The following is a 12,211-nucleotide window of genomic DNA, read 5'->3' as shown; positions in this document are numbered from 1 at the left end:
CGTGTTGTGTACTAATGTAAACGGACATCAAAGTATTCTAAATCACATATTCATCTTGATTATTTAAAAGCTTTACTTGTCACACAACTCCATATTCATTGCATAAAATTTGTTGTATAGATAGAAGGACATGTTTTGTAAGGGACCGTTCACAATGCGTTCATGACTTTAAAATCACAAGACGCGTCGGCGAGGAATGCAGTATTTTGATACGTTTTTTTTTTTGTTTTTTTTAAGCTTCCTTAAAGGATAAGTTCGCTTTAAAATGAAAATTACCCCAAGCTTTATTCACCCTCAAGCCATCCTAGGTGTATATGACTTTCTTCTTTCTGATGAACACAATCGGAGATATTTTAATAAATATCCTGACGCATCCGAGCTTTAATAGCAGTGAGCGGGATCAATGAGTATAAGCTGAAGAAAATGTTTCCATCACATTCATCCATGATAAACGTTCTCCACACGGCTCCAGGGTGGTTAATAAAGGCCTTCTGAAGCGAAGCGATGCGTTTGTGTAAAAAAAAAATCCATATTTAACAAGTTATGAAGTAAAATATCTAGCTTCCGCCACACCACCTTCCGTATGCAAATTACCAAAAAAAACGGAACTGGCGTTTTGTCAGTTAAAGAGTATCCACCTTATTCCGACGCCCCATGACGCTTTGCGCGCAATTATGGGTGTAACTTCCGTTCAGCTGTAAACAGTCAGTGAAAGGCTCGCTCTATGAACGCAATAATACGTTTTATTTTTAAACTGGGTACAATGAGATGACATTATTCTACTCACCCTTCAACCAACGAATATTAAAAGGACATTTAAGCATCAACAAGGTACTTTCAACAGGCCATGAAAAAGCGCGATTCTTTCCACAGCAATAACGGACGGGTTAAATATAACTATGATATATACCCACCTAACAATTTTTGGTTCCCAGAACGTTCTGGGAACGTTCCCAGAACATTCGTCCTAACGTTCTCTGTTGGTTAGCCAGGAAAGTTTTCTTTACGTAAATAGAACGTTCCCTGTTGGTTTGGAGAACGTTCCCCTAACCTTCCCAAAACGTTCTCAGAACGTTCCCGGAACGTTCCCCTAACCTCTTTTTACTCCGATATAATTTACCCTGTTGTACGTCAGTTATCAACCGCGTCCCATATGCTATAAGCGGCACGGAAGACGGATGAATGGACGTCAATACTACAGACCATGTCTTGTTTTGAACTGTTATTTAATCAATAGAAATATATTATAAATAATCCGAGCACATAAACCTTATGGAGGATTAAATAAGATCGAATTTATGCATTAATATGTACGATTTCGTAAATTGTATCACTGACACTGTACCACAAGCAGATTTTACGTTTCTTAAGCGACAAACAATGACTTCAACGCAATATGGGGTTTTTAAAATATTAATTTTATTAACAGACATTAAAAAATTAATAGCAATTATGTGTGACTTTAACTGGGATAATATTACATTAATTTCTTACCACTGAATTAGCGAGACGCGCTCTCTTTTGGTCGGTAAACAAAAACTTCTCGGTTAACATAATGTTGTCTTCAATTACGTGTCAAATGTCTCTAAAATCACACTATTTACACTCGTACATGTATTAATTATAAATAATTATTCAATAAAGCGATCGATAAACAAATGTTTCAGTCAGTAAAATGAAATGACCGTTCATTTTTGAATTACGCGAGGGCGCGGCTCTCTGGAAGACAGAAGCGCGTGATGAGGCGCGCAGTAAAGAAAGATAACACTTTAATCATCTCTGTAGCCTATTGGTCTATCATCTGCAATAGTTTGGTTATAATCAAATCTAAAAATAAAAATAACCTGAAGGCGACGTTCTGGGAAGGTTCTCTTTAGGTTATAAAAATAAAACCCAAAACAACCTGCAGGGAACGTTCTGGGAAGGTTCTCTTTAGGTTATAAAAATAAAACCCAAAATGTTATGTTAAAATACCAAGCGTTACGTTATTCTCATGATGTCTGGATATAAAACATGAAAGAAAAATTGACAGCTCATTCAGTCAAACTGACGGATAAGCTTTATTTGTAGGGCAACCTTATGATTTAAAACGATTCGTTTCAGTCTTTTTAAATGGAAGTTCCCCAAAACCGGAAGTGCAACCCATAATTCGAAACGCAGTAGGCTAGTCAGGAATAAGGTGGATAGAACCCAAGAGGCGACACTCTGATACTTTTTGGGTAACAGCCACTAGATGGCGCTCCGGTAGCGCGGCCGCCATTATGGGGTGAAAATACTAAATGGACCATAGAATCCTTCACATCTTACGCACCCAAAATCGGCGAATTTCACTGCCAAATTAGAAGCGCAAAAGAACATTTTTTTCAAATGAAATCATCAGTAAATTTTATGGCACCTACAGTAAATGATGTATTGTCTTATATATGTTTTATTTTACCAGTTGTGGAATCCAACCATTCAACCATCTGAGGTAACGTAGTTAGCCTACTTTATTGAGTATTTCCATTTTGCAACTTTACACATTTATTAATAGTAAATTAATAATTAATAAATTTAAGATCATCATGTTTGCAGCGAACAATATATTTCAGACCTAGTGGAGTAATAGTAGCTAATAATAGTATTACTCCACTAGGTCTGAATTGAAATAGGCTACATTGTACGTTTTAATGGATCACGCTACAAACATAATGATCTTATAATACATGATGCATTGCTGTGTCCGTTATTGCATAATTCACACTTTTGCTTTAACGGACATTAGACAACACTGCAAAATCAATTCATATATTATGTTATATTCATATATTTATTGTCCAACATTCCCAATTTTTCTGATGCATGTCCTTAATTTAATTTCATATGTTGGTATTAATTCAGTGTTTATAAGCCTAATGCTAATACTTGAACTTCAAAGAATTTTAACCCAAACTGACTGGGTTTCTAGAGAGCAAAGGTTTTGTGCAAAAAGTGGAAGACATAAACACAAAGTCTGTAAAATAAACTGTAAAAAGGATTTGATGATCACTAGTGATAGTATTTTATTCTGTGTTGTCATCATTCAGGTTGGATTTCAGCTTCAATGTACGTTTTTTTTTTTTTTTAACAAAGCAGCTGATATTGCCATAGAAACTAGTGGACTGCCGAGTCGCTTACACCCCAAAATGGCGGAAGCTCAGGGCTGCTGCTGGGCGCCGGTGTTGCAATGGTTCTATTGAGTGTCGCTTCTTGTTAGTGTATATTCTTTGGTTAAAGGGTTAGTTCACCCAAAAATGAAAATTCTGTCATTTATTACTCACGCTCATGCCGTTCCAGACCCGTAAGACCTTCGTTAATTTTCGGAACGCAAATTGATATATTTTTGTTTAAATCCGATGGCTCCGTGAGGCCTACATAGGGAGCAATGACATTTCCTCTCTCAAGATCCATAAAGGTACTAAAAACATATTTAAATCAGTTCATTTGAGTACAGTGGTTCAGTATTAATATTATAAAGCGGCGAGAATATTTTTGGTGCATCAAAAAAAAAAAAAAAATAACGAATTATTTAGTGATGGCCGATTTCAAAACACTGCTTCAGGCAGCTTCGGAGCATTATGAATCAGCGTGTCGAATCCGCAGTTCGGAGCGCCAAAGTTACGTGATTTCAGCAGTTTGGCGGTTTGACACGCGATCCGAATCATGATTCGACACGCTGATTCATAACGCTCCGAATCTTCCTGAAGCAGTGTTTTGAAATCGGCCATCACTAAATAAGTCGTTATTTTGTTTTTTTTGGCGCACCAAAAATATTCTCGTCGCTTTATAATATTAATATTGAACTACTGACATGAACTGATTTAAATATGTTTTTAGTACCTTTATGCATCTTGAGAGAGGAAATGTCATTGCACCCTATGTAGGCCTCAGGAGCCATCGGATTTAAACAAAAATATCTTAATTTGTGTTCCGAAGATCAACGAAGGTCTTACGGGAGTAAAACGGCACGAGGGTGAGTAATTAATGACAGAATTTTCATTTTTGGGTGAACTAACCCTTTAAGCTTTTTCCGTAAGTTGAATAGGGAAGGCGTAGGACGTAGCGTAAGCTTTTTGAACTGCGAGAGTTTTACACTTTTACACTTTTGGTCTGGCGGAAGCTCAATATTTGACTTCATAACTTGTTAAATATGGATATTTTTTTTTTTTTTACACAAATGCATCGCTTCGCTTCAGAAGGCCTTTATTAACCCCCCGGAGCCGTGTGGAATATGTTTATGATGGTGGAGGCACTTTCTTCAGCTCATACTTGTTGATCCTGTTCATTGCCATTATAAAGCTCGGATGCGTCAAGATATTATATCTCCGATTGTGTTCATCAGAAAGAAGAAAGTCATATACACCTAGGATTGCTTGAAAGTTAATCCTTAAGGTAAGACAGTACAGGCAAAACCCTGCACTACGCTACTTTTAAAGTCACGAAGCAGAAGTTGCGATTTCTTCCCTATTGTGACGTATATCGGAAAAAGTTTCTAATTTTGCAGGAATATGCACACATTTCCTGAAGATTAAATAAAGCAATTAGGTTCAAATATCTTGTTTCATTTTGTTGACATATTACAGTTAAAGGTTTTCTATATCTTTTCATCACACTATCAAAAAACGTTTCCTTCCATATCATATTTTTCCTTCACCGTGTCCCATGGGGGCTATGTAGTTATAAACAATGTGGTTAATGCATAAAAGATTGTTGTATTATTTTGCTTACGTGGCAAAGAGCAGACACTATGTTCCAACAATCTCTAATGGAGATTAATATTAAACAGAAAAACACTCGGTGTTTAATATTAAACTCAAAACAACCCGTGTTTTCCCAGCACGTGTGTGCAGTACTGCGTTCGACCTCACGATGGAGATAGGGCCTACTGCCAAGTCTCTACAAGGTGAAAGTGTACTTATGTCGATAAATAATTTGCAGCATGTCCTCTTTTGCAAGAATATTCTGCAAACAACTGGGCAATGTTAAGTTTAACCTCAGTTTGCCCCAGATTGAACGAAATGAATGAAATAAATGTTTTGATGATAAATGTTTTGATTGTTTTACTATATTTAACTTATTTGAACAGCTACTTCCTATCTTTGCGAGTCGAGAAACCCGTTAAGCATTACATGATCTACTGCCTATAAAAAAAAGGCCCAAAGCAAGTATCTCAGAAGCAGAAAAGGAAAGCAAGACACCTACACACTTACATTTGACCTACATAAACCCTCTAAAACACAAGTTCCTTGTGATATTCTCTTATGGGTAATGGTTTCTAAGCCAACATTGATCTGTCTGCTAGTTTGAAAACAACTCTTAACAAGCTTGATATTGTATTAGAGCTGTTAAACCCGCTGTTATTACCACACCATTACACATAAACCACTAAAAAAAAATGTTGGTTTTAGTGAGGATCAACCTATGATAACCTAAAAGTATATGTGTTAAAAACCATTCAAAAACCCAAGAAAGATTTAAAATAATTTTTAATAGCAAACATTCCATTCATAAATTTTTAAAAATGTATAATTATTAATTTTACATACTCTATTTGTGCAGAACTATATACAAGATGTAAATGTTACATATCATAAAATGATAAATGAAGAATATAAACACAAAAACACATTCAATGTCCATTCAGCAAGCATACTTCAAGTCAGTTCCCCTGTTCTATATATTAATGCAGTATTTAACAACAGATAGATCTATTCAGGTGGAAGGAATCAGAATAAAATCATATATACTACAATCCATCAGTCAACAGGCACAATCTCAGTCTGGCTATGACATTCATGCAATCTAAATGCTCTGAGAGAAAAAAAAAAAAAGAAAAAAAACACTGAATGAGGTGAAAGGTCAGGTATCAGTCAAAGGAATCATTCTTTCCATACTAATCTGAAGTCATCACCCCTAAAATTTAACTACACAGCATCTCATCCTCACAGATATAGCTGCAATACCTACAATATTAAATAAAAGTCATTCATCAATCATAAAAGTCCCCTTGAACACCTTGTTTCCCCTCACGGAGGGGAGACGATAGCCACATCTCCAGCTTGGTCAGTGAAAACATTGACAAAAATGAATATTGCAGCAGGTCACCAAAGAAAACCAAATATATCTGACCAATAAGGTCGTTGCGAAACATTTGCACCAGTGTTGTACTGGTGTTTTAAGCCACAAAAGTATGAATCCACAATCAAAGGTTGAAAGAAAAGTCACAAGGACTCCTGTGCAAGGAAATAAACAATCAAAAGGCTAAAGGTGAGTTCATTTATAGTCCAGTAATTAGTTGTTTTTATCATCAGAAAGTGCACTTTCACTGTCATTCCCAGTGTCTCTGGATCGTGATTGGACCTCTTCATAAGGCGGCGGCAGAGATTCTGTGCTCTGATTGGCTGTGTCTGTGCCACGATTCAAATCGGACCGTATGAGCGAAGTCAGCGGACTGTGTTCTGATGTGTCCTGGGCCAATAGGAGCTGAGTGGGTCCACGGAACGGTGGGAGTCGCTGGCCCCAACTGCCATAGATTGCCTCCTCATATGTGGGAAGAGATACAGGTAAACCATCTACCACAAGGTCCAACTGGTCTGAGGAACGCCTGATGAGAAAGACGTAACAGTTAATGTGATGTTGATATCCGCCTTATTTTGCAACATGGAAGTAAGCTATTTGTTAGGTGGTTACACTACCATTTTGTTTTCTATTTGGATAGATTTTAAAATGTAATGTATTCCTATGATGACAAAGCTGAATTTTCAGCATCATTACTCCAGTGTCATATGATCCTTCAGAATTCGTTGTAATATGCTGATTTGGTGCTCAAGAAACATTTTTATTATCAATGTTGAAAACAGTTGAACTGCTTAATATTTTTTTGCAAAGAATAGAAGGTCAAAAGAATAGCCTTTATAATTTAAAATGTTACAAAAGTTTTCTGTCACTTTTGATCAGTTTAATATGGAAGCTTGTTTCCACCATGAAATAAAAAAGGTAATTGCAACTTTTTATTTCACAATTCTGACTTTTTTTTCCTCAGAATTGAGAGATATAAACACATTGCGAGTTATAAAGTCAGAATTGTGTGATATAAAGTCAGAATTATGAGTTATAGCCTAAAGTCAGAATTGCGAGTTATAAAGTCAGAATTGTGAGATAAACTCGCAATTGCTTGTTATAATGTCCATATTGTGAGAGAAAAAAAGTCTGACGTTTTTTCTCAGAATTGAGTTTATATCTCGCAATTCTGAGAAAAAAAAAACGTCAGAATTGTGAGATACAATGTCAGAATTGCGAGATAAAAACTCGCAATTGCGAGAAAAAAAAGTCAGAATTGTGACTTTATATCAGTTCTGACTTTATAACACGCAATTCTGAGAAAAAGTGTCTCTGAGATAAAAAGTCACAATTACCCTTTTTATTTTTTTTATTCAGTGGCGGAAACAAGCTTCCATAGTTTAATGCATCCCTGCTGAATAATAATTTAAAAAAAATTCTTACTCTGAGCCCAAACATTTTAACTGTTGTGTGCTTTTCATTGCTTTTGCAAACTTTTTGGACTAGTAAAATGGCATACCGTTGCGTTCGGCAGGAGAGTAGACGGGATTTGATGACCAAACAGGCTGTTGTTGTGAGAAGGAAGATGGACACTCCAATAGCAGTCGTAGCCACACTTGGGATAGAGTTAACTATTTTTTCTTGTTGTTCAGCATGACCCTCTGTTAAAACACACACACACACACACACACACACACACACAAACCATTTAAAGACTTCCGTCAAATAGCTTGAAAAAGTACTGACATGCAAATTAAGGCCGGATGCCAAGCATGTTTTTTTTGGAATATGTGGTTGAAGTTTACATCCTTTGATTCGGATTCTATGATGCAAACATTTTCCGAAGGCTTTACGTGCATGACAGAAAAAGTAATACTGGTTAGTTTGGTGACTTTGCTAACTTCCTGCTCAAGCTGTTGGTTTCCTTTCGTGATACGTTTCGGCTCAGACAAGGAAGTGAGCGCGGTGAATGAAGTATCATGGTTTCTCCCCTCCTTGGTATAGGACTTTACTTCCCTACCGGGTCCCTGGAGTTTATTTTTTGGGTCATTTATTAATGGTTCTGCTTGTGTAATGCCTTCCTCAACATGTTTCCCTCATTCAGAATGCAGAACTATCAGATAACTGATGCAAGAGGAAAGAGTCTGAGATGTCAGCACACGCTGCTTCCAGTCTTTTGCATAAGTCTCTTACTTCAAAAGACAGTAAATGGTTGGATTGCAATGGTTGTGCCAGGTATTCCGGCACAAGCAAATGCAACTCCATTTTTTTCTTTTCTCTTACCTGCTCGGAGCATACAGACGGGCACTTTCGGATGCCATTCCCCATGCTGACACTTTGACCAATGCTGTCGTTTGGGAAGAGTGTAGCCGGGCTCACAGAAGAAGCGAATGATGCTCTTTTGGGGGAAGCCGCGACAGGGAGAGGGTTCACAGCGGAAACCTCCATGCTCAGGGATGATCGGGTGGGAGCAATTCTTGCCTTAAAACAAAGAATAAAATTTTTTTTGAAATGACACTAAGATAAATTTCAGTCATATATATATATATATATTCATAGCTAATATATAATAATGAATAATTGTAATCGTAATGAAAAATAATGTTTTCTTTTCAAGAATTTCAGTCTTTCAGTGAATCTCTTTTCATTATTATGATCAGGACAGCAGTACAATTCTGACAATCTTCTGTTTTAATACATTTTAAAATGCAATTTATTCATGTGATGGCAAAGCTGAATTTTCAGCATCATTACTCCAGTTTTCAGTGTCACATGATCCTTCAGAAATCAATCTAATATGCTGATTTGGTGCTCAAGAAACATTATTATCGATATTGAAAACAGTTGTGCTGCTTAATATATGTTGTGGAAACCGTAGTACATTTTTCAAATATTTTTATTATCAAAAATGTTATTTCAAATAGAATTTAAGTCTTCACTGTCAGTTTTGATCAACTAAACACATCCTCGCTGAATAAAACTATTCATTTCTTTCAAATAAAAATATTACTGCCCCCCAAGCTTTTGAATGAAAGTGTGAACAAAGTTTCATAAGCGATTATTGCCAAAATTATGATTTGCCTATCTTTACAAGCGGCTTTCACAGGAAGTTAGTGGCTGATTATCTGGAAGCGGAAGGTGAAAGGAAATCTTCAGACCTGTGGTTAAGTCTGGCAGAGCAGCCAGCATGAGAACGCCGCAGCTCAGGGCAGTACGCAGACATGTCCAGAGAGACAATCGCTGTGCAGACATCAAAACACCTGTCCTGCTGACACAACAGACACACAAAAAGACTCAGTAACCTGCAGCCATTCACATATCAGCAGTTTCTATTACTAAACAGATCCACGGGTTTGAGTCTTGCTTGTCACTGCGTTGACAGTTTAGATTTGAGCATCATTCAGATATGCATTAAAGGGATAGTGCACCCAAAAATGAAAATTCTGTCATCATTTACTTACCCTCAAGTAGTTTCAAACCTTCTTCTGTTCACAAGGGAAGATATTTGGAAGAATGTCAGTAACTAAACAGATCTCGCCCCCAATTTACTACCATAGTAGGAAAAATAAATATAGTAGTCAATGATGGGTGAGATCTGCAAATATCTACGTTTATGTTCAGCAGAACAAAGAAACTCATACAGTTTTGGAACAACTTGAGGATAAGTAAATGATGACAGAATTTTCATTTTTGGGTGAACTATCCCTTTAAGTGCAATAATTGTTGACTAAATTGTGTTTTTAACCATTAACCACATGTTGGTGAGGTTGCACAGAGAGGAGGGATGCATCTACAGCTGGCCGTGAAACAGCTGGGACACGTCACACCCAGCCTGTGACCCGAGAACAACACAACATGCACGACCCAGAGTGCAACTTCCCATGCCAAAGGCGGCGTTAAATGTCAGGGCGTCACTCAGTAGTGGTCTAAAAATGACTGCCAGCTTTGCCACAAACTGGGGCAAGATGTATGCAAACATGTTCAAGAACCATAAAAACGGAATGCTTGCTATGATTTCTGCAATGGTGTAGTCATCTGTGTAACATGTGGGATTGTCCCTCCTTGGCAGCTTGACATTTTCACAGATAAGCTTGGCACAAAACATACCACAATGTGGGCGGCTTGCTGCCACCTCCTTTACTAAATTCATTATTAAACTGTAGAACTTAAATGTGAATCCTTTACCAGTAAGTGCATTTTGCAGAAGGATTATGTGAGCTGCATACTGCAATTACAAGTTATATTGTGCATTATGTATGTTATAAATATGTATACTATGCATAGGGAAATATTGTGTATGTAAAGTCAAACCAAAATGTATTCAGACACCTTGAATATTTCATTCATTAATACAGTTTATTCACTATAGATTAAAAAAAAAAGGTAATAAAATATGACAAGATCTCAGAGTTAAACTGTCATAAAAAATAATCTTAATTATGTCAGATAACACTTAAGCAAAACATGGTCAGGTCAAAGTGTCTGAATAATTTTTGGTTCCAAATTTTTTATCAATTTTACTGTATGAAGAATTTTTGGGTATAACATGTCACAGTTTACTTTAATTTGCTATCCTCACTTACATAAATGAACTATAGTGTCCTGCACCCACTAGTTAAAATATATAAAAAATGTCTGAATAATTTTTGGTTTGACTGTATATTATGTTCTACTGTCACTCCATGGCTGCAGTACACACTAGCAATAGACCAAGAATCAGTTTAACCATTAATCAGATCTTTAGTATCGGATCTACCAATAAATGGAATAAATGCAAAGCAACTAAATAAATTAAATCTAAAGAATTAAAATGAAACAAATTAATTTAGATGCGCAGAAAATTAATAGCATGAATGTTATTAGTATTATTAAATCAGAAATAAAACAATTAAAAAAACTGACATTTTGGTTATAGAACACTATATAAAATATCACTGATTTTCACTAAACCACTTAATTTGTGTAGCCTATATGATGTTGTGACAATAAAAAGCAAAGAATGGAGTTAAAGTGCTCTGCTATTAGGTTATTAATATGCATTTTTCTGTTAACAGGCAATTAAAAAAGCTAGTTACGGGAATTATGGGAACATCACTGACACACACAATAAAAGAGAACTGATCTTCGATTCTTCTGCTCTGCTAATCAAGCCATTAATCTACAATGCTGGTTCTGTTCGTCATTGCTGTGCACTGCAAACACTGTACAAAACCCATGAGTAATTCAATAGCACTATTCACACGCTCACTGTGCGTTTGTGAAAAGGCGACAGGTGCACAAAAGCTCTATTGTAGCATCATATTGTATGTTAAAGTCTGATCCAAAACGAAACTCACCTGGCAATGCAGCTCCGCGGTGATGTGGGGTTATAAAATCGATCTAGTCCAGTCGGTTCTTTAGTGCGTTTTCATTTACAAGGGGTCCGTCGAAGATTTCAGGTGACTTAACGCACAACCTGTGGCCCCCGGCTGAATTCAGGACCTGATTCAACAAGTGTATCTATTCCCGAGCAGCTGTCAGATGACTCACCGCACAGCTGAGTTATCATACGCAGCTCGAGCTCTGATTGGTCGCCGTGATGCGCGATCACGATAGCCCCGCCCAGCATCAACGAGAGTGGACCGCCCACATAGGACGCCGTATTCTAGAAACCGAAAGCAATTCGTAGAAAAAGACACTGTGGTTGTATTATTTATACAAATATTTTCACGACCACACCTAAAGCACCCGCTTCCCCATTTAGCTTAAAGTCTGAGGAAAAGGCAAAAAAACCAGAAGTGATAAAAAGTGTTGATAAAGCGCTTGTGAGCGGACTACCTAGACTGCTTCTCTGGGCGCATTCAACGTTTCACATTAATTGTTTTGACATCACCTCACTGACGTATCAGCATATATAATTTTAAAAGACAAAAATTTTATGTTATTATATTCATATAATGACGTTCAATACTTTCCCAGTTAACACCATCTACTAGATAATTACCTCATAGCAACATATGTATGCTCAACAAACCAATATGATTATGACACATCCTGCAGAAAAATAACGAAACAGTTCTGTTCATCTCACGAGTGAAATAAAAAACCAGACTCCAGCAAAATCATACTACCACATTTGACTCAAAAAGTGAAA

The 12,211-nt window shown here is 36.7% G+C and overlaps 1 protein-coding gene across 2 annotated transcripts; it reads right to left on the bottom strand.

Moving 5' to 3' along the window:
• Positions 1–5,486: 5,486 nt before the first annotated feature.
• On the bottom strand, positions 5,487–11,615 carry zgc:152863 (uncharacterized protein LOC562658 homolog). Of its 2 annotated transcripts, none has more exons than XM_051861256.1 (5): positions 11,415–11,615; positions 9,237–9,343; positions 8,362–8,559; positions 7,598–7,739; positions 5,487–6,622 (listed from the first exon to the last, which is right to left on the bottom strand). In XM_051861256.1, exons 2-5 carry the CDS (start codon positions 9,328–9,330, stop codon positions 6,310–6,312), a joined length of 747 nt encoding a protein of 248 aa, XP_051717216.1. In that variant the 5' UTR covers positions 9,331–9,343; positions 11,415–11,615; the 3' UTR covers positions 5,487–6,309. The 2 variants fall into 2 exon arrangements, with proteins under 2 accessions (XP_051717216.1, XP_051717217.1); XM_051861257.1 differs by having other exon boundaries at positions 9,237–9,346; positions 11,415–11,607.
• Between the last annotated feature and the right edge of the window lie 596 nt (positions 11,616–12,211).

This window comes from Ctenopharyngodon idella, chromosome 15, assembly GCF_019924925.1.
Source record: "Ctenopharyngodon idella isolate HZGC_01 chromosome 15, HZGC01, whole genome shotgun sequence".
NCBI classification, from domain to species: Eukaryota; Metazoa; Chordata; class Actinopteri; order Cypriniformes; family Xenocyprididae; genus Ctenopharyngodon; species Ctenopharyngodon idella.
Note: the sequence above shows the minus strand (reverse complement) of the source record. Positions and strands in the feature narration are given on the sequence as shown.

Bases quoted from the DNA above. Each gene is read 5' to 3' on its own strand.
- zgc:152863 (XM_051861256.1), bottom strand. From the start codon at position 9,330: ATGTCTGCACAGCGATTGTCTCTCTGGACATGTCTGCGTACTGCCCTG. The intron at 8,560-9,236 runs GTCTGAAGATTT...CTTTGTTTTAAG, and splicing joins TCTGCCAGACTTAACCACAG to GCAAGAATTGCTCCCACCCG. The intron at 6,623-7,597 runs GTATGCCATTTT...CTTTCTCATCAG, and splicing joins CTCTCCTGCCGAACGCAACG to GCGTTCCTCAGACCAGTTGG.